This window comes from Prionailurus bengalensis, chromosome A1 (assembly GCF_016509475.1).
Source record: "Prionailurus bengalensis isolate Pbe53 chromosome A1, Fcat_Pben_1.1_paternal_pri, whole genome shotgun sequence".
Lineage (NCBI taxonomy): Eukaryota > Metazoa > Chordata > Mammalia > Carnivora > Felidae > Prionailurus > Prionailurus bengalensis.
Genome location: NC_057343.1, coordinates 214,354,277 through 214,377,315, shown reverse-complemented (window position 1 = coordinate 214,377,315; position 23,039 = coordinate 214,354,277). Strand labels below are relative to the sequence as shown.

The 23,039-nt window shown below is 40.0% G+C and overlaps 1 protein-coding gene across 2 annotated transcripts in view; it reads left to right on the top strand.

The window, feature by feature from the left end:
* NPR3 (natriuretic peptide receptor 3) overlaps positions 1–23,039 on the top strand; it is a 78,857-nt gene that overhangs the window by 11,284 nt on the left and 44,534 nt on the right. For both annotated transcript variants that reach the window (XM_043600367.1, XM_043600359.1), the window contains exons 2-3: positions 5,005–5,127; positions 15,367–15,533. In XM_043600367.1, the coding sequence (XP_043456302.1) occupies positions 5,005–5,127; positions 15,367–15,533 (290 nt within the window). The remainder of the gene's footprint in view (positions 1–5,004; positions 5,128–15,366; positions 15,534–23,039) is intronic.

Here is a 23,039-nt window from a genome sequence, read left to right as displayed (position 1 = left end):
CATTTTTGTATCCTTTGAATAAATTCCTAGTAGTGCAATTGCTGGGTCGTAGAGTAGTTCTGTTTTTAATTTTTTGAGGAACTTCCAGAGTGACTGCACAAGTTTGCATTCCCACCAGCAGTGCAAAAGGGTTCCCCTTTCTTCACACTTTGCCAGTCTCTGTTGTTTCCTGATTTAATTTTAGCCATTCTGACAGTACCACCTGTCTTTTAAAATTTTTTTTTTTTTTCAACGTTTATTTATTTTTGGGACAGAGAGAGACAGAGCATGAACGGGGGAGGGGCAGAGAGAGAGGGAGACACAGAATCGGAAACAGGCTCCAGGCTCCGAGCCATCAGCCCAGAGCCTGACATGGGGCTCGAACTCACGGACCGCAAGATCGTGACCTGGCTGAAGTCGGACGCTTAACCGACTGCGCCACCCAGGCGCCCCTACCACCTGTCTTTTAAAAAGAAATTCCTCTTATTTAGATATTCCTCTGACTATGCCCCAGATTTCTATTAAGTTTTGGTTTGTAATTTCTGCTATCATATTTTTGATTTTCAGCACATGGCATATCTTGCTTCACTTTCATGACATAACATCTCTTTTCCTTTTTTTTTTTTTAAAGTTTATTAATTTTGAGAGCGAGTGAGCAGGGGAAGAGCATAGAGAGAGAGGGAGAAAGATAGAGTCCCAAGCAGGCTCTGCGCTGGCAGCACAGAGCCCGATGCGGGGCTCAAACTCGTGATCCGTGAGATCATGACCTGAGCCGAAACCAAGATTCAGATGCTTAACCGAATGAGCCACCCAGGTGCTCTGAAAATATGTTTTTACTGCTGGTAAAATGTATTAGAAAATATGGATGTAGCTTTGTTGCCAAGAGGGCCTATTTGCTATTATTTCTCCCCTAATATGTGCCCTCCACAAGCAGACATGTCCCAAAAAAGGAAGGAAGAAAAGGCTGGGTCCAGCATGCCATTTTTGGTTTTAGACTCACCAATCCAACAATTTAGTCCTTTTCCTCTGGGGTGGGTGGGGGGAGAGGGATAAATGGAGGTCCATTGAGAGATGAGGAGTGTCACTCTCTCAGAGGTTGCTCCAGATGGAAACTTGAGCCGGGGGAAAAGATAGCCTCCTAACTCAGTTATGCTACCTGCTCTGTTTCTGGTTCTCTGAATTGACCTCTGTAGTCACCCCTCTGCACTTCTCTCTCTGCCCTTCTTAGAGTGATTGCAAGAACATATTGTGATCGTGAGAAGTCACTTACAGAAGAGACACTGGGAATCAGATGGTGGAGGATGCCATGGAACATCACAAGTTCTTTGGCAAAGAGAAAAATAGAGCAGAATGAAGAACACCCAGAAACTTAGGATCACACTATCATCCCCTCTTTCAGAAACTTAACAGTTTGACCAAAAAACTTAGTATTTATATATTTAACTATACTTAAATACAACACAAATTGTCTTAATTGACCTTCATTTAAGCAGCCGGTAGGATTAGCTGAAGGTCTCTTTTTCTCTGTACACTTTATTGACTGTTGGTGAATGCTGGTAGTTGTATACTTCTCCTGAGTATGCCCACACTCTTCTCACACTTGTCTGTGTCCTTTCCAAGAGTTGTTGCCAAATGTGTTTATACCACTTGTACTTATTATCATAAGTATGTAATTTAATTAGTTATTGTATAAACTGATGAAACATGAGTAGGAAGAGAAAGCTATTTTAGTGAAAACTATTTTAAGCCTTCTGGCAGATTGTATAAAGGCAAGTTGTTAAAAATAGTTGCTGTGGAGTTAGGCATGAATGAAATAGCCGTAAGAGATTAGGGAACAGCCTACAGATCAAGAAGGATTCTGCATTGTCTCTGCTCTGCTGGTGTCTGTGAGTACTTGTTCCAACTTAAACTGGATGATAATGTACATTATGGGTTTGTTTTATGCAAGAAAAAAACGATATCCTGTCCATGGACTTGGAAATTAAGATTTCCTTTTTGAGAGTTTAACTACATGGTCAACACAAAGTGGATGAGGTATAAAATAATCAAAATCGGGGCACTTAGGTGGCTCAATCGGTTGAGCATCTGACTTTGGCTCAGGTCATGATCTCACCGTCTGTGGGTTCAAGCCCCACATCGGGCTCATTGCTGTCAGTGCAGAGCCTTCTTGGGATCCTCTGTGTCTGTCTCTTTCTGCCCCTCCCCCGCTTGTGCTCGCGCGCTCTCTCTCTCTCTCTCTCTCAAAAATAAATAAACCTTAAAAAAAAATAATCAAAGTGTGCTTACATAGACACACTGCTGCTGTGGGTCACTCTTGCTCAGCCCAAGCAGGTACTGACATTTTAAAGAAAGAATATGTCTGTCAGAAGGTTTGGTCTTGGTGGTGATAGGAATAGGGAGGAGATGGGCCAGGACTGTAAAAATAGACAAAGAAGTGATAGAGGGGCAGGTGTTGGGCATAGCCTGTCCAGGACTTGGGGAAGCTTGTGCTCTGGCCTAACGACACCGCCTGCTCGGTCCTGGGCCAGGTATAGCACTTGTATGGCCTGGTGCCTTTGGGTGCCTGAATCCTCCAACTGACGTCCCTGAGTCTGATTTCATCCTCACTAGCATTCTACTACCTTACAATTTGGCTTATCAGTTGGCATGCCCAGGTATATGCTGACACAAATGTGTTCGTGACCACTCTGGTTATCATTGAAATCAAGTAATCTGCGTCTCAGGGTGCCTAAACACATCTGAGTTAGGGGGTGCCTGGGTGGCTCAGTCAGTTAACCTTCTGACTTTGGCTCAGGTCATGATCTCATGGTTCATGGGTTCAGGCCCTGCATCGGGCTCTGTGCTGACAGCCCGGAGCCTGAAGCCTGCTTCAGATTCTGTGTCCCCCTCTCTCCCTGCTCCTGCCCCTGCTCACCCTCTGTCTCTCTCTCTCTCTCAAAAATTAATAACCATTAAAAAAAAAAACCAGAACATCTGAGTTAGGTTATTGGGACTCTGCCTGTAAGCAATGACTCTATTTTTTATGTGCTGACAGAATCAGGTTCTATATCCAGGGGTTTAGAGCCAAGCTCCAGACTATGATCAGTTGATCAAAAGCTGATAAGAGCTGCTGGACAGTCAGCCAGAGCCTCCCAGGGCCTTCTGCAGATGCCCACTCTTGGAATCTGTGCTTTTCAAACTTGTCCAGCCTCAGCCTTGTCCTTATTGGCTGCTCTGTAGGACTCTATGGCTCTTTTGTCATTCCAGGGTTGAGAATTGAATCAGAGCTAAAACAAGGGTCTAGGTCATAATAAGCGATGAAGAGTTTCTTTGAAAGCTTCCTTGCTAAGGCACCTTGGAATTTGACTATTTATTCCAAATATATAACAATATTTCCAGGCACAGATAACACCTATCCCCACAGTTATAGACCTTTAGGAGTTTTGTATTGTTAAAACTTGTTTTTCAGAGCTTTTACCCTGCATACAGAGCCCTTTTGTGGTAAGAAATGTCAGAGTCATGATTGAACACTTTGAATTAACATGTACAGTAAACAGAATATCAAGTGCGTAAACCTTCACGTAGGTTTGTTTTACGTCTTTCAGCACCCATGCTTTTTCAAAGAACGTGTACATCGCGGAGGGCTGCATGCATGGTGATAATATGGTTATAGCCCCCAGACCTCTCCAGGGCTTCTGTTTCCATGTATGCAGCAAAACACAGTGGTCTGTGTTTTGATGGACCAGGGCCATCAACAATGATCAAATTAACTAGATAACGGCCAGGTACCCACTTCACTGTTGGCTGATGTAGCTCTTATGTGGCGGGCAACAATGTTCTGGAGCTGTTTAAAGCTTCTCAAGTTTGACAAGTGTGGGTATAAGCTGAGAGAACATGAGGTGGGGCCTGGAATTCTGTTAACTATTTCCTATATACGTTGAGACAGCTTGAGAAAAGTGTTTCAAAATTCAGACAGCAGAAAGCTTATACCCCTCACTGAATCCTGATTTGACAAATGACTGTTCTCCCTCAAACCATTCAGTTTGCTTCTTCAGGAAAATGTATTTTCCATGCTGTTAAGTATTAAAAGCAGTTGACACACTTGACTGGCTTATATTGGGTAAATCTGATGATACATTTGAGGTATTTTTTAAAAACTTTATTTTGAAGTAATTTTACACTTTTGGAAAAGATGTAAGAAAGTATAAAGAACCTTTGCACAGCCTTCACCCAGATTGTTACCAATTATTAACATTTTGCCACATATGCTTTCATTCCAAATCTCTCCCCTCCTCCTTCTCCTACTCCTCTTCAAACACACACACACACACACACACACACACACACACACACACTCACACAATGATCTTTTTATGGACCATTTGAGAAGTAGGGCCATCATGTTCCCTTACCCGTAAATACTTAAGTCTGTGTTTCCTAAGAACAAGGGCATTCACTTACGTAACCACAGTATAAATATGAAAAGCAAAAACTTGAACACAGACGCAACACTGCTATCTAATTTACAGACTTATTCAGATTTCTCCGGTTGTCTCCATAATGCCCTTTATAGCAACACTTTTTTATTATTTTTTTTAGGATCCAGAATCACACACGGTATTTAATTTTCTGCTCCTAAAAGTCTTGTTAGTTTAGAACATTTCATCAGGCTGTCTTTGTTTTCATGAAACTGATCGTTTTCATGAGCAGAGGACAACTATTCTATAGACGGTCCCCCAAGTTGAGTTTTTGGCCTCTCTCCTGATTAGATTTATGTTGCCCATCTGACATTTGGATCCTGGGTGTAAGCTCATGAATGTGTTCCCATGGTTGATGATATTGGCTTTCATCACTTGGTTATGCTGGTGACCGCTTGCTTTCTCCACTGTAAAGTTACTATTCACTCCCTCTGTAATTAGTAAGTAATGAGTGAGGAGATGCTTTAAGGGCTATATTAGTACCCTGTCTCCCTCCCCTGGTTTCCGCGTCCCCACTATCCTCTGGGAAGGGGTGTTTCATGCATGTTGTTTGTTCCTCCTTCCCCAGTGGTGATCATGTGTGCAAGCAGTGACACGGTCCGGGGCATCATGCTGGCAGCGCACAAGCACGGGATGACCAGTGGAGACTACGCCTTCTTCAACATCGAGCTCTTCAACAGCTCTTCCTACGGTAAATGCTTATACCGCTTCCAGTCTCCCCTCCCTCGAAGGTGTCAAAACGAGGTCATGAGAAAGCCAGTAATTTGAATTACCTCAATAGATCTGGTTCCATAAAAAGGGTTTTAGAAATCTGTGATATTGAACACTCTGGGGACTTCTTGTAAGTTCTCACGCTTTTCTTCTCTGAGAACTCAGCAAGCAGATACCTCATACTGGTGATGGCAACAGACTTGTTTGGGAGTGAGCATACCTCTCTCCAGTCCTCCAGATGGTTGTAAATCCAGGCCCTAAAGACCCCTCCTCAGTGTGTTTCCAACTGCAGGTTGCCACCATGATTGACTATTGGAAGAATGTTAGTGAGATTTGGGCATAATTTTTAATAGAATAGACTAGAATATATCAACATAATAGAACATGTCAAAGTGTATTACACATTGCATGTGTATTGTTTCATAAAACTTTTATTTTGGAAATATAATTGTATGTGTGTATATATTTATGCATGTTACACATGTGTTTGTAATGGGTTATAGTGTGAAAGTAAAACAACTATTACTGTAAATTGAGGTAAAACATTTTAAAAGCTACTGCTCCCAGCCCCTCTTCCTTCCAGATTACTGCCCATTAAGCTTCTCCTTTGTAGAAGTTCGAGATCCACCAACACATATGATTGAAAGAATATAATTTCTTAAAATGGATCCGGGGAAGTTCCCAGTGTTCCTGTGATGGAGGGTGTTTAAGAAGGCTATGAAGATCACAGATACAAAACATTTTCTCCATATGTGATTAGGGCTCTCTCTGAAGGAGACAGTATAGAGCAATGGCACATTTTCTTAAATACTGCATCTTGACTGCTCAAAGCTGAGCAGTTATAGGGAATCATAAGTGTGCTTATCGCAAGTGGCTTGTTTATGCTGAGCTCGACTTCCCAGTTCTTGCTGTTGAGATATGGTTAGACAGGATCTAGACATTGAAGCATCCACCTCAGTTTCCTGCTCTGATACCCTGGCTTATTCAAGCAACCCAAGCAATAGAGCATTGTGCATAAACAGATAATAAAACACAGTTCTCACAGGGATAAACAAAAGTTGATGAAACACAAGTAGCTACAGCTTCCTGTAGTGGATAAGATTGGAGATTTGAGGCTTGTAGGGTAAACACCATGTTTTTCCTCCTTGCTGCCATGGTTGTCTTTCCCCTTCTCTTTGCATAAGCAAAGTGCTGCTTTCACCTTTTGACCACAGATCAGAATGTAATTATGTTATTGGCTATAGCATTAAGTTTACTGAGATAGTAGTAGAGACTGGTGAAAAATGAAAAACATTTATCCTGAGTTTTGTAAGTTGGTAATGCAAACATAGTATTTATTTGGAGAAAATGATGTGAATGCACAGTATAAATGGGCCAGGGCAATGCAAATATTAGGTACCGGAATTTCTTGCATCTGCAGGTAAAGCTTGTATTACTTTTCCTTGCTAATTATAATACATGAGTATTAAGAAAATTTGAGAGAAATAGAAAATCACAGGGCAGAAAGTAAGTTACTATAATTCTGCCACCCAGCTAAAAGTATATTGATAATATGTAGAAGTATGTACGTCTTGCTTATTTTATAAAAAAACATATTTACGAAAATATTTTTTTTTCAACGTTTATTTATTTTTGGGACAGAGAGAGACAGAGCATGAACGGGGGAGGGGCAGAGAGAGAGGGAGACACAGAATCGGAAACAGGCTCCAGGCTCTGAGCCATCAGCCCAGAGCCTGACGTGGGGCTCGAACTCACGGACCGCGAGATCGTGACCTGGCTGAAGTCGGACGCTTAACCGACTGCGCCACCCAGGCGACCCATGAAAATATTTTTTAATAAAGTGTTGATACTGTTTCAAGTGTGGCTACATAGTATTTTGTAATGCTGATATGCCATCTTTATGTAAATAGTCTGTCATTTTTCAATATTTATGCTGTTCTCAGCTTTTTACTATTAAGAACAGTCCTATATTGAGTGGCTTTGTATGTGCGTGCACACATGCACATACACATAGTTATACATACATATTATCTGTAGGATAAGTTTCTTGAAGTAGAATTTCTGGGTCAAAAGTTTTAAGTTTTGATAGATATTGCCAAGTTGACCTGTAAAGAGGTTTACCACTTTATGCTTTTGCAACAAGCTATGAGATTGTCTGTTTTTCTGCATCCTTACATCGTCTAACTTTTAAATTATTTTATATATTTGAACTTCTTTTTATGTCCATAAGCTAAGTTTTTCAGTTTCTTTATTTATGTTCTGTACCATTCTTGTTGAGTTCATTCTTAGAGGTTATGTTTTCTGGTTGTTACTATGATGGTGATCATTTCCCATTACATTTTATAATTGTAGTTGTTATGTAGATAAGCTATGAATTTTTATTTATTTATTTTAGAATTCCACATATTAAATCCTCTGTTCCAGTAGTTTTTATATCATTTTCATACAGGACAAGAGTTTTTCCTTCATTTTGAAGTTGAATATATATTTTTCTTTTCTTATTGCATTGGCAAGAACCTCCAGAATATTATTATATTATATATATAATATAATATAATATATATATAATATATACATTATATTAATTTTTGACTTCTTGAACTGAAGCACATGTTAAGGTATCCTTTTATTTCTAGTTTCTTAAGTGTGGTTTTAAAAATTGGAAATGAGCAGTGAATGTTATCAAATACACTTGACATATACTTTTAATAGATTTCCTAATATTGAGTCCTTGCAGTATTCTTGGAATTAAGTACATTTTGTCATGATGACTTTTTTAGATGCACTGCTGATTTTATGTTTTTAGAATCTTATTTAGGATTTTTGAGTCTATATTCATGAGTGAGATTGGACAGTAGTTTTCTTGCCTTGAGGTGGTATTGCCAGTTTTAATGTCAGGTTTATATTAGCTTTATAAAATTAATCGGGACACTTTCCATTGTTTTTGTGCTCTAGAACAGTTTATATACCATAAGAATATTCCTTGAAAGATGGAAACAATTCAACTCTGTATCTGGACCTAACTTCTTTTTAGAGGTAATTTTTGAAAAACTTAAAAAAATAGTTTTGAAATAATTTTAGACTTAAAGAAAATCTGCAAAAATAATATAGAGAGTTCATGTATATCTTTTACCCAGATCCCTCTAATGTTAACAACTTAAATAACCATAGTACAATTATCAAAATAAGAATATTAACATTGGTACAATACTACTAACTAAACTACAAGTCTTATTTGAAATTTACTACCTTTCCTCCTAATGATCTTTTTCTGTTCCAGGATCCAAACCATTTAGTTGTTGTATCTCCTTAATCTTTACCAATCTGTGATATTTTCTTAATCTTTGTCACTTATGACCTGACGCTTCTGATGAGTTTGTTATTTTGTAGAATGTCTCCCAGTTTGGATTTACCTGTTGTTTTCACATGGTAAGATTGAGTTTAAACTTATTTGGCAAGAGTACTACAAAAGCGATGCTGTGTCCTTCTCATTGCGTTGTATTAGTGTATAATCAGTGTAATTTTGGGTCAACTTTTTAAAACATATTTTTTCCATGAATTCAGTTTTTCTGCTTCTTGAAAATTTAATTGCAGAGTTACACAGTGTACTCTATATAACCTACAACGTATCCTTGGTGTTTCTGATTAGGTACCCTTTCTTTTTCACCTGATGGTTGTCAGGTTTTGGGCTCTGGCATCAGTCTCTCTGAGGGGCTGTGCTCTTGGCAAATTGATGCAACCCTGCCCTCCCCTGCAAGTCTTAGTTTCTTCTAATGATAATAATAGTACTTACTTCTTCGTATCAGGCTGAGTAATAAATGAGATAATGTATGTGAGATACATAGAAAACTTCTTGAAACATGAGTGTTTAATAAATATTAGCTTTATTATTAGTGTTAGTTTGCTTTGCTGATTATATATAGTACTCAAAAAATGGTAAGTTCATAAACTCTTCTTGGTATAGTTTTATAGATAAAACTATAGGTAAGTTTTATAGTTTTATAGATAAGTTCAGGCCATACATTCCATTAACAAATTAACCAACTTTATCTAATACAGCCTAGGAATGGATGTAGGTGCATTAAGAATTACATCTGCATGCAAAACTCCCACCTATAGTGATTTAAACAAATGTAGAGGTTTATCCTTTACAGAGGTGGGCAGTTGAGAGCAGAGGTGGTCGTTCCATAATGTCATCAAGGATGCAAACTTCTTCTGTTTTTTGGCACCTTTAATCTTAGTGAACGGTGTCCATCCTCAAGATCACAAGATGGTGGCTAGGACTCCAGGGATTGTGTCTTCAATCTAGGCAAGATGAAGGGGGAAAGAGACCATCTCCGTTGACTCAGTTCTGTTTGAAGGCTCTCTGGAAGCCTCTCTCATTAACTTCTTACATATCATTTGCTACCCCTAGTTGTGAGGGAGGGCAGTAAATGTGCGCTTTCAGCTGGACTCATTGTTGTCCCAAATCAATTTAGGAATCTGTTACTAATGGAGAAAGAAGAATGGATGATGGGAAACAAATGTCCATGTTTGCCACAGACCCTGAAGCCCTTTCCTCCTCAGAGTAGAAGCAGTAGACAGAATGTTATGGCAGGCAGGGGGACCTGGACCAAGATTCTGGTGTCCATTATCAGTAAAGGGTCCTCTCTGAGATTCTGTGCCTGAATCACCAGATATATGTTCAGGAAAAGTTTTTCAACATCCTCCTCTCCCTGTGCTTCCTCCATACAAGTTCTAGGAAAAGACTCTCTTTTAATTAATACTTAACTTGCCATTGGATTAAAAAAACATATGGACACTGTGTTCATATTTACTGATAACTGGATTGTTTGGTCTTGATGAGTACTCAAAAAAATTATCAGATTTGCCCAAATTATATTGTTACAGGAATTCAGAATATACTATGGGGGGTAGGGGATTCAAACGATGGAAAATAAGACCGAAAGGATAGGTTTAACAAAATCTAGAGAGAAGATGATATATATTGCCTTGTAGAGTTTTTAATAGCACCTCTTGGCATTCTTATTCATTGGCATTATTGTCTTTGGATGTAAGTTAGGTGGCAGGTTATTTAGGTGATCCTGTCCAGGACTGTAAGATTACTGTAGAGCTTTCTTGACTTCCTGATTAACTCAGAGAGCACTAATTAAGGTGAAGATGAAAGTGAAGTAGAGCTAGGTGATGCACATAAATTGACTTGCTAAAAGTGGAAAAATAGAAACATTGAGGAGAGATTAGATTTATTATGTTTTGCTATAAAAATAGTATATGCCCATTAAAGTCAGTTTGTGACCATGAGAAAAGAAAAAGAACTTTCATACAATCTTTGAACTGTAACATTTAGACTCTTCCTCCTCTGATCTTTCTTTCTGTGTTACTTCGTTTTTAACATTTTTGTCATCCCATTGCGTTGCTCAGTTTTAAAGCTTGGAACACCCCAAACCCTGATGAGATGAAGGTAGAGCAGGTATGGCATGGCACCAGTGTTTGAGTCTGGCTTGCATTTGAATCCTGCCACTGTTGTTTATTAGCTAAGTGGCTTGGGGCACATTAATTTCCTTGAGCCGCAGTTTCCTTGTCTGGAAGGTGGCAATCATACTTAGATCTTCTTCATGGAGTTTTTATGAGGAATAAAGAATGAAATGCTATAGGAAATGCCATTCACAATGGAATCACGCAGTAAGTGGTGCTGTTATTACTGATGGGAGGAAGACTGGACCAGCCTAGCTCATGACAAGCATTTAACACCTAGACATTCGGAGAGGGTAGAGTGAGGCAAGGTCAGTCCAGGTGAACTCCAGGCATTCATTTCTTGGATGTATTCTGTGATGTTTCAGCTTGTTATCCCAGTGTGGGTACCTTTTGCCAGTTCCAGCTCTCTGGCCACAGGAGGGCTTGATGGTGAGCAGGTTACTTCCTCTTTCACAAATATTCTGTGCCCTTACTCTAAATGCTAGCTTGGGACTCCATGATGTTTAAAACAAAACAAAGCAACACTTTCCTCACTCCTGAACCAACTTCAAAGAATCACCTTCCCTGCCCTACTTTTCACTAGCAGACTTCTTTTTCATCTTCTTGATCCCTTGCTCAGGAGCATTGAAAGAATATGACATTAGTGCTCACCACTCTGAAAGTGCCATCATCAAGGTCACCAATGACCTCACTACCAAAGCCATTGGCCTACCTCAGAACAAGTCTCTGTGCCTCTAAAGCAGTGCTGTCCAGTGAAACTTTCTGTGACGCTGCCTCTGTTCTGTTCTAGGTTGCCCAGTATGGTGGCTACTAGCCACACGGAGCCATTGAGCACCTGAAATGTGGGCAAGTGTGACCGAGGAACCAAATTTAAAATTTTATTTAATTTTAATTAATTTAAATGTAAATTGTCACACATGTGGCTGGTGGCTGCTCTATTAGGCAGCACAGCTCCAGAGAATTCTGTATTGTTTCCACCCATTTGTTTCTGGAAATCCTGTTTTTCTTTCTTTTTTTTTTTTTTTAATATAATTTATTGTCAAATTGGTTTCCATACAACACCCAGTGCTCATCCCAACAAGTGCCCTCTTCAATGCCCATCACCCACCTTCTCCTCTTCCCCACTCCCTAACCCTGTTTTTCTTGGTTTTGGTGGCACAGCATTCTTTGGTTCTCTGTTAGCTCCTCTCTGTCTCCTCTTCCTCCTCCTGCCCACTAGAAACAGCATCCACAAGGTGTCTGTGCTCAACCCTTCTCCTTCTCTTTCTTATCCAATGTGGTCACTCCCTGGTTTCACTTGAAGCCATTTGGAAATGGCATCCAATACTCTCTAGTGCTCACTCCTTTTTCTGGCGTCAGACTGCTATTTCCAACTCTAGCCTGGTGTTGTCACTTGGGCATTCTGTAGTTAGTCACCTTGGGTTGACCGTGACCCTAACTGAAGTCATTACCATTTCCACCTCATATCCCTCTTCCGCCATCTGGCTCTGCGCTTTCCTTTAATAACATCCCATTTTCCTTTCCTCTTTGGCGTCATCAGCGACGTGCCTCTCTTTTTGTTGTCCCTCACTCCCTAACTCTTCAGAGTCTTGAGATTCCTCTTGCACTGTCCTCTGCTTTTATTCTCAAGGACTCTCCCTCTTACGATTGTAAAAGCAGTAAATATTTTGTATTTATAATTTACTAGATTCAGAAAAATGCAAAAAAAAAGAAAAGAAAAAATTTTCCTGTAATTCTAACTACCCAAAGAGCCATGTTTGGTTTTTTGGTGTGTGACTTCCCATTAGAGCCTCTTGTAACCTCTTGCCTGGATTACTGTGGCTGTGAACCCTCCGTGTCTCCCCATAGTAATCCATTGCTATTTCCCAAGGCATGATTCTGATCATGTCATTCTTCTGTTACACTCGTAAATCTCTAGAGGCACCCAGTTGTCTACTGAATTAAATTTGTCCTCGCTGATGGGGCATCATGCCAAGCTAACTCTGCTTTTCCAGTGTTCAACACCCTGTGTATGGGAAATGTTACTGACATATTACAATAAGAAATGCCCACAAAAGTGAGAAGTTACAGTATCGATTATGGTTGTGACAAGGGAACTATTTAGTTTGGCTCAGATTTATTTAAGCATTATTGTTTCCATTTTTTTTCTAGAAGACAAAACTCTACAGTTATTCCTCTTTGGATTGTGGTAGACAGATTTATTACATTGGATTTCACTTCTTTCAGAAAAGAGTGTTTTCCAGTTTCATAACAGAGATAGTTACTGTTTCCAGTTGTATATGTATTTTCTAATTCCACAGAATAAAACCCTTTAGGGTTAAGTATTTTCTTTCTTCTGTGTTTGGAGAATACTCTTTCCCGGAGCTTAGAAACTCTGACCCTCTTTGCCTACAAAATACCATTCCTTTTGAGTCTTGGTATCTCAAATCAATTATAAATGAATCAATAAGTATTGATTGCATGCTTATAAGAAATGGGTTCCTCTTTGGGATGAAGAATGTTCTGGACATTCTTAGAATTGGGGGTCTTCCTGGCAAATGGATCTGGCTCCTTAACAGAGACTGTGTTGCCTGGGTCTTGAGCACCCGCTGGGTCCCCTGGCTGGTGGCAGTGGCTGTAACTCACTCACTACGGGCACAGCTGCCGTGCATGTTGCCGCTTCCTTGGTGTTTGGGAGGTTTCATATGAAGGAGGAGGACTTTGTCAAGTTTTGTTTGGTGGCTTGAAATTTAATCTGTGCTCATTGAGAGTGGATCTAGTCCTTAATGAATTCTGTCCTCAGCTCTGTCTTATTTATCTTTTAACAGCTCCCTGGCACAGAGTAAGCAATTAATAAATGGTTGCTATTAATAGGATTATGGTTATACAGATGCCCCCACAAATAAATTCTTTGCCTCTGCCTTTTCTCATGCTCTAGACTGAGGCTCCCAGCTGCCTACTTGATGTCATACACATTTGCACCTTTGCCTGTGCCACAGGCTCTGCCAAGCACGCCTTTCCATCCTGCTCTCCTTCTATTAAAATCCTATTCACACATTTAGGACCAGCCGATACCTGCTCCTCCACCTCCCTCGAAACCACCCCCCTTAGGAGTGTGGGAGCCTCTTGCCTCCTCCTCTACCCTCTGCATTGTTTCTTTGTATTCCCCTGCCTCCTGCTATAGTAAGCTAACTGTTACCCTGTAATAACTTCAGTTATTTACGTGTCTATTTCTGAATCCCTCTTTTTTTTTTTTTTTGAGAGAGAGAGAGAGAGAGAGAGAGAGAGAAGGGGAGAGAGGCTCCCAAGCAGGTGCCACACCCAGTGTGGAGCTTAACGGGGGGCTTAATCTTATAGCTGTGAGATCATGACCTGAGCCGAAACCAAGGGTCAGATGCCCAGCTGACTGAGCCACCCAGGTGCCCCTCTAAACCCCTCTGTGATGGTGGTGGAGCCTGTTCAAGACATTCATGACGTGTCCTGTGCTGGCTATCACAGAACCTTGTGTGTGGTATACAGTTAGTTAATGTTTGTCTGATTTAAGCTGTGGTAGAAGTTCCAGAGCCACCGACTGTTTATGGAGCTTTGTCTATAAGAGCAGAGTGAGTGCCCCGAGCCCTGGCTGCACACTCCCCAGACATCCTCACTGCTTAGCTGCTGGGCTCCACGTGTCCACTGTGGACTAGGGGCTTGGTGTGAACAACTGACTTTGATGTTGAACTCTAGTGGGCTGAATTCCTTGTTGTATTTCCAGAGATCTGTAGGGGTCATAATGGTAATTCATAGAAACAACAGTTTATTGCCACATGTTGGAAGCCCATGTTTCCTTTTGGGGTCCTGCAGGCCACATATTTCCTCAAAAATGAAATCATAACTAGAAGAGTAATGATTCTTATCCATGTAATCTGCCTTTGCTTTTGTGAGAGGGAGTGCTGTGAAGCAGGGAGGACCCAGTTTCTTCTCAATGCCTCAGTTTCCTCATCTGTAACATAGGATAATGTGCCCGAATCACAGAGAGTCTTGTAAAGATTCAATGAGTTTATATGTATAAAGTGCTCAATAAACAGAGTTTTTATTGTTATATATGTCCAATAAATGTTAGCAATTTTAATTTTGTTACTATTGATGCACTGACGAATATTATCCAAAAAATAATTGTTATGGTGCTCCCAACACTACAGAGATATAAACTTTCGTGTTCACCTGAGCTGCTTTTATTCTGAAGAGATTCCAGAAATATTTCAAAGAATATCAATAATGTCAAACTTTTCCCTGTGAATGGTGCCAGCTTTATCATACTTGTGCATAAGTCTTGTGCACAAGACTTGTGTTGTCACACATAGACTTCCCTGTCATTCCACATCTACATAACATCAGGTTTGTTGCACAGTAGTAACAACTTGGTTGACCTCCACGGTTGATTGTAGGTATTAAAAAAATGTGAATGGAAAGGAAGACAAATTTACTTCTTACTCCTCCAGTGCTGGATTCTCAGGTGCTGAAAATTACAGTTTTGTGGTTGAGGCAGTGAAGTCCACAGTGCTTTTATGTTCCTCTCCCATTTCAAAGGAACACGTGTCCAAAAGGCCTTCTTCTCCTTTGAGGATCTTGATGTGGTCACGTTATATCCAAGTGCAGAACTGTGACAATACCGCTTGCCCCAGCTGCCAAAAGTAACATGTAGTGACACGCTGCAGCTGAAGAGGGAGAATGATCCTTTTATGGTGACTGCCTTGGAATTATAAATATTTTTCTTTCTCTGTAGGAGATGGCTCGTGGAAGAGAGGAGACAAGCATGACTTTGAAGCTAAGCAAGCGTACTCATCCCTCCAAACAATCACTCTACTGAGGACAGTGAAACCTGAGTTTGAGAAGTTTTCCATGGAGGTGAAAAGTTCTGTTGAGAAACAAGGACTCAATGAGGAGGATTATGTAAGTGCTTGATTATGAGCCGAGACCTTCAGCATCCCGAAAACAGTCTTCTAATTAAATCAGAGGTGACAGTGTCCTATTCTGAACCATTCAAAAATCCCTAGGTTCACGTCTGAATGTCACTGAACTTTTCGCCTTTTTTTTTCTGACCAGTTCCCCCCTCCTCCATGTCCGTCACCCCACTTTTCCAACTGCTGCAGGAAGGAGAATTGCTTTTTGTGGGTACTTGTGGCCACGCTGAGCAGATGTCTGTAGACTTCCAAGGCTTATTCGACTGGGAGCATGGTGGGGGAGAAGATGGACGAAGGAATGCCAAAATTTTGCATGCCTAATTTTTCCAAAGCTTGATGGCATAAGATATTTTGGGTTTTAGAAGGCTCTTTCTTTCGGCCATCTTTTTGGCGACTCTGCTTTTCTCTCCTGTGGTAGCGTCACTTCCCCTTGGGTATTCTCGAGCTTCCCACTCCATCAGTGGTGTTTTACTGATGCATTTTCCGAGGGTGGACTAGGGTCAGAAGCTTTGGCCACACTAAGGATTGAGCAGAGAACTCATCTGAGAGGTGGCACCAAAGACAGCCGGCCACACCTCACTTGGTGCCATTGTTTTGCTGCTTCTGGTGGACTTTGCTATGCGGGCGCTCAAACTCTGTGTCCTTCCAGCAAATTCTTTCTCAGAGCAGGGTGAGCAGTGCACTCCTCAGGCTGGTTGGGGGGTTGTGTGTGTGCCGGTTTTCAAAACTGTTCATTCCACAGTGTCCAAAGGGGAAAAGGAGCACCTTCTTAATGATAGATATATGGCTTTGGATAGTCCTTGCCCAAAGTGGATAATGACCATCTTCGTAAGACGAGCCTCATTTGGTCCCTTCCAAACAGGGCCTCTCTCGATTTCCTTATTTGAAGGAGTACAGGGTGCAGACATTGTCCTCAGACCTACATTCAGAGCTTGAGTTGAACACTTTTTAGGAGTGTGATCTGGGGCAAATCACACAGTCTTTGTCCAAACTACTGCTCCCTGTTGGAAGGATTACAGATAATCTATCTGAAGCTTTTAGTGCTATCCGTATCACAAAGTTGGAGCTCAATAAATGAGGCCTCTTTTATGCTATTATTATATTATACCTGTCTTTGTAAGAATGATTTGCTATCAAATAACGTATAAAAGTTCTCATAAATATATTTATTCATGGCTTAAATGCTATATATGTGTATAATATACATATGCATACATACTGGATGGTTCTGATTTAGAAAGCCAAAAGGTGTGTGTATATGCAAATGTGAGCCATGTATGTAATTTAAAATTTCTAGTAGCTATATTTTTTAAATGATTTCAGGAATAGGATTTAGCGATTTATCACTTACATATAACAGCCAGTGCTCATCCCAACAAGTGCCCCCCTTTTAATGCCTCTTGCCCATTTAGCACGTCCCCCCACCCAACATTCCTCCAGCAACTGGCAGTTTGGTCTCTGCATTTAAGAGTCTCTTATGGTTTGTCTCCCTCTCTGTTTTTATATTATTTTTGCTTCCCTTCCCTTACGTTCATCTGTTTTGTATTTTAAATTCCACATAGAAGTGAAATCGTGATATTTGTCTTTCTCTGATTTATTTTGCTTAGCATTAATACACCCTAGTTCCATCTCTGTTGTTGCAAATAGCAAGATTTCATTCTTTTTGATCACTGAGTAATATTCCATTGTAAGTATATACCGCATCTTCTCTATCCATTCATCAGTCAATGGACATTTGGGCTCTTTCTATAATTTGGCTATTGTTGATAGTGCTGCTATAAACATTGGGGTGCATGTTCCCCTTCAAAACTAGTAGCTACATTTTTTAAAAGTTAAAATAACCAGGTCAAATTAATTTGAATAATACATTTTATTTAACTCACATACAAAATGTTCTTTCAACATTTAATCAATATAAAAATTATGGATGAGATTATATATTCTTTTTTATTATATAAAGTCTTTGAAATTCAGTGTGTGTTTTACCCTAATAGCATATCTAAATTCAGTTCAAATGCTCAGTAGTCATGTGACTAGTGGCTACCATATTGGAGAGTGGGTTCTGAATAATGAAAGTAGAACTTTTGCAATAGAGACCAAGTTGAAGGAAACCTATGATAGTATTGTCATTATCCAAATCCTTTGCCTCAGGAATAGGAAAGAATGTAAAGGGCACTGAGCACATTTTGTTTGGCCTCCTACCTGAGGCTGTTGAAGTTAAAGTATTACAGTAGAGGCTGTCCAACATAATGATACTTCTTGGGCAAAAGAAGTATGTATCTTTGTACCTGCTACAAAGATCCATAACATATTCCAAACCATGTGTCAGTGCTTTAGAGATTAGTTGTAGTTGTGGATTTTAATACTGCTTCCCTCTGATGATGGGATCATTAAAACTGACTTTATAAATAAATAAAAATTATGAGTAGAAATTAGAGCTCGTTATAGTAATTTATTCCAGTTCTGAAAATATGTCTACTTTTCATACTTACGTGTGTTTTAGTTGGGCTCTTTTGAGTTCATCAGGTTAGTTTAGACAGGAGGTTGTGGGGGCTATTGTGGGAGAGGGAGCTGTGGGAGCCAAAGACCCAGGAGCTGGTGCAGCTGGGACTCACAGGTGTGAGACTTTGCTCTAATGCAGCAGGAGATGTTTAGCACAACTAGAAAGACTTAGTGGTCTTCATTCTAGGGCTCAGCTCCTTTCTAGGTCATTCTGCTTCTCTTCTTTGTACTAATGGGTTGTCTTATCTCTTTACTTAGAATTTCAGTTCATGACACTCATCATGGGCTCTTCGGCCTCTGCTATCAATTTCAAATCCAGCAACTTTGGTGGAATCTCTTATTAGTTCTAAAATTTACCACTTATTCTTTGAACAATCACATGGCTTGTGGATAGAGACAATTTTCTTTCTTTTCAATTCTTCTCCTAAGTATGCTTGATTGAAGGTATACTTCATTAAATTAAGCATATTAAATTAAGTATATTTTATTAAAACTTTTAATGGCACTGGCTAGGATTCCAGTACAGAATTGAATATAAGCAGTGATAGTGGACATCCCTGCCTTGTTCTTAACTTTACTACAAAGAACATATAACACATTTCATATCTGTTCATATCACTGTTTAAACATAATGTTGAGTGTGAAGTTTTTGGGAGAGTCCTTAGATTATGGAAGTTCCCTTCTATTCTTTGTTGGTGGAGTTTTGTTTTGTTTTGAAAGAATTACATATTTTGTTGGAATAACTGAAACGAAAATAGCATAGCAAGCATCGAAGTTTATATAATGTAGGTTTAAGTTTATATAATATAGGTTAGGGGAAAGGCTTTGGACACAGGTTAAAAAAATTTTTTTTAACGTTTATTTGAGAGAGAGAGAGAGAGCAAGCAGGGGAGGGGCAGAGAGAGGGAAACAGAATCCCAAGCAGGCTGCACGCTGTCAGTGCAGAGCCCGATGTGAGGCTGGATCTCACAAACTGTGAGATCATGACCTGAGCCGAAATCAAGAGTCAGACACTTAACTGACACCCCCAGACACAGTTTTTATTGTAGGCACTGTAAATTGTAATATATCGTTGACACTATGTCATATATGTTAGTACTGTATTCATCATATTTAGCATGTTGGCAGCATCCCTGGAAAGGTCGTGATATTCTCAAAATGCGAAAATTTGAGGGGCGCCTGAGTGGCTCAGTCAGTTGAACATTCGATTTCAGGTCAGGTCACGATCTTACAGGTTTGTAAGTTTAAGCATTGTGTCAGGCTCTGTGCTGACAGCTCAGAGCCTGGAGCCTGCTTCAGATTTTGAGTCTCGCTCTTTTTGTCCCTCCCCCACTGGCTTTCTCTCTGTCTCTCTCAAAAATAAATAAACATTTAAAAAAATGAGAAAAATGCAAAAATTTGAAACTTTAAATTTTTATAAGGCTATACTAAAACATTGGGAGGTTGGAATGGCTATAATTTTTTAAGTAAAATTACTATCCTATATTTTTAACTTAACAAATTTTGATGGATTAATGCAATTTTGTGTCCAAAAAATTGATCTCCTTTCTCTTCCTCTCTCCCTTTTCCCCTCCATTTTCACCCTTTGTCCTCTCTTTTAAAATTTGAGTTGTTATTGAGATAATTGCAGAGGTACATGCAGTTTTAAGATGTAATACAGAGAGATCACTTGTATACATTGCCCAATTTCCTCCATTGGTAACATTTTGGAAGATTATATATATACGATCACAATACAGATATTGACACTGACCTTACTCAGCTTTCCTCAGTTTTATTTGTACTCCTGTGTGTGTGTGTGTGTGTGTGTGTGTGTGTAACATAGTATATGCATATTAAGTTCTATGCAGTTTTATCACCTGTGTAGGTTGGGGGTGTTTGAATTTTATCAAATGCCTTTTCTGTATCTGCTGAGATAATCAGATGGTTTCCTCTTTATTCTATTATAATGTAATGAGTTACATTACTAAATTTTCCTCTTTTCCAGTTTTATTGAGCTATAATTGATATATAACATTGTATAAATTCAATGTTTGATATATGCACATACTGCAAAATGCTTACCACAGTAAGTTTAGTTAATATCCATCACCTTGCATAGTTACAAACTTTTTTCTTGTGATGTGTTAAAAAAAATTTTTTTTTAATGTTTATTTATTTTTGAGAGAGAGAGAGAGAGAGAGAGAGAGAGCAAGCACTAGTGGGGGAGGGGCAGAAAGAGAGGGAGACACAGAATCTGAACTCGGGAATGCGAGATCATGACCTAAGCCAAAGTTGGACGCTTAAGACTGAGCCACTCAGGCGCCCCTCTTGCGATGAGTTTTAGGGTCTAGTATCTTTGTAACTTTCAAATATACAATACAGGATTGCTAACTATAGTCATCATACTGTACATTAGATTCCCAGAACTTATTTATCCTATAACTGCAAATTTTTGTACCTTTTAATGACCTGCATTACTAGATTTTTCTAATTTTAATAATGTCTGCACTCCTGGCATAATTCTGGTCGCTCTACACTTCAAGACTTTGAGCTTTTCTACTGCCCAGGTCGTATAGTGGAGAATAACAGGCTATTTGCTGCCTGTACATTAGCATCTCTGGGTCAAATATCTACTCTTGTTTCCCTTGTTTTTGGTGGGTGGTTTGGTGGGTGCATGTGTGTGGTGTATAGAAAATCAGATTGCTGGAGCACCTGGGTGGCTTAGTCAGTTGTGTCCAGCTTTGGCTCAGGTCATGATCTCTTGGTTCGTGAGTTCAAGCTCCGCATCAGACTCTGTGCTGACAGCTCAGACCCTGGAGCTTGCTTCAAAATCTATGTCTCCCTTTCTCTCAGCTCTTCCCTGGCTCATGCTTTGTCTTTCTCTCTCTCAAAAATAAATAAAAACATTTAAAAAGTTAAAAAAGAGGATTATTTAAAAAAAAGAAAATCAGATTACTTAGGGCTCTTTTATCATTGGGGCTGTGGGTGTTGCATGTACTGTAATGGTCATTAGTACAAGTGTCTTATGATGATATTTCTACCATTCCTATAGGTAATATAAAAATATTTTTAAAAGTATATTTGTTTTCTTACTATTGAACCTACTGGAGACCTGTTCCATTCTGATACATCATGTTTTAGTAGGGCCCACGGGCACCACTGGAGATGGTGTAACCTGATGGTTAAATATGCAAGCTGGGGGTGTCATAGACCTGGCTCTGTCTCTTACAGTTCTTATCTTGGGCACATTTCTGAAACTCTGTGCATTAGTTTACTGACTCTAAAATGGGGATAATTTTTAACTGACAAGGCTGTTGAAAGAACTCAAGGATTGTATATAAATATTACTTAACACAATGTCAGGCATTTAGTAAATATTCAATGGATGATAGCTATTATTTCTCTTACTCTTGTTTCTTATACTCCAGACCAAAGTGTATGATGCTCCTGCATGCCTGCCGTAACTAGTACTTGTACTTAACCTTCAGATCTCAGCTCAGATACCATCGTCTCCGTATGTGTCTTTCCTGACGCTCCAAACTATCTTATGGCACTCTGATCCTTACCATCATAGCCTCGCAGCTAGGTGGGGAATTTTCTTTTTAAAAATTTTTTGGAATGTTTATTTATTTTTGAAGGAGAGAGAGAGACAGAGTGTAAGCAGAGGAGGAGCAGAGAGAAAGGGAGACACAGAAAGCGGGCTCCAGGCTCTGAGCTGTCAGCACAGAGCCCAATGTGGGGCTCGGACCCACAAACCGTGAGATCATGACCTGAACTGAAGTCGGACAACTAACCAACCGACTGAGCCACCCAGGCGCCCCATCAGCCCCACAGCTAGCCCCATCAGCTATGTGTGGGATTTTATAATTAAATCTTGCCTCTTCTACCAGACTGTCACCTCTGTGAGAGCAGGAACTATGTCTGTTTCTGTTTATTCTTGCATCCTTTTGCTGTATGCTTGGCACAAAGGAAGCAGCCAATACACTTAAGCTTTTATTATTATGCTTATTAGTTTAGTTATTATTAAACCAGAAGGACATCAAATTCAACCTACTCCTTGCATGGTGATGGAAAGGTAGAAACTGAGGTCCAGTCAGGTGAGGTGGCCTTTCCAAATGTAACCTGTATGCTGCAATCAATATAGCAATGGTGAGTGTTGAATAAATCCTATGCCTAGACCTTGTTAGGTCCACAAAACCAGGAGTTCAGTTTCACTTGTCCTGTGGGAGATGGTATTGGGAGACAGTAATGGGTTTTCACAATGGGGATTCTGAAGACCCTCTAGCAGTCATTAGAAATCTAAAGTTAGAAGTAAAGCTCTGCTGGAGAGGCCCTCAAGTAGCAAAGGGGCTCCCAGCGTGGCTCAGACAAGTGTTTGCAGAGTGCCTGCCTGGCTTTCTCTAGTGGTTTTATTGTGTTGCCCACATGGGCAGTGGCTCTGACTCAAGGATATCTTAATGGGTGTTTGGCCTTTGCCATGTGAGTGGTTCCAATTCTGGGGCACTGGTATTTGGTTTTAGAATGCACTGTGTGGTGGCCAAGCCAAGATTAGTTGCATCCCCTGAATCCTGGTTCAGTGACTTTCTTTTTCCACTACATCAGTCTGACCCTTTTATTAACAACATGCCCACTATGGGGAGTGAACCCGTGACTTGAAGATGAAGTGTCTCAAGCCCGACAAGTGAGTCTGGCAGGCAACACAGGCTGAAGGACTTCTCCTCTTTTCTTGCACACTGCCTCCCCAAATATACACTTTTAAAATACCAATTTCTCCTTACTCTTTCACACACTTCACAAAATCTGCTGGGACTCTGTCTCTTCTTCATCAGCAGCAACCTGTATTTCCTGTTTTCTTCTGGAGTGTAAATTCTTATTTCTTAGATCATGAGATGTTGTTTACTGAGTGCTCCAGAGAACATGGCTGTGAGCTTGATCTGTGACCATGCGGTGGTCCCATCTGGGGTGAGATCCTCATCACCTACAAATTCTTAAGCAGGTATATAAATATCCA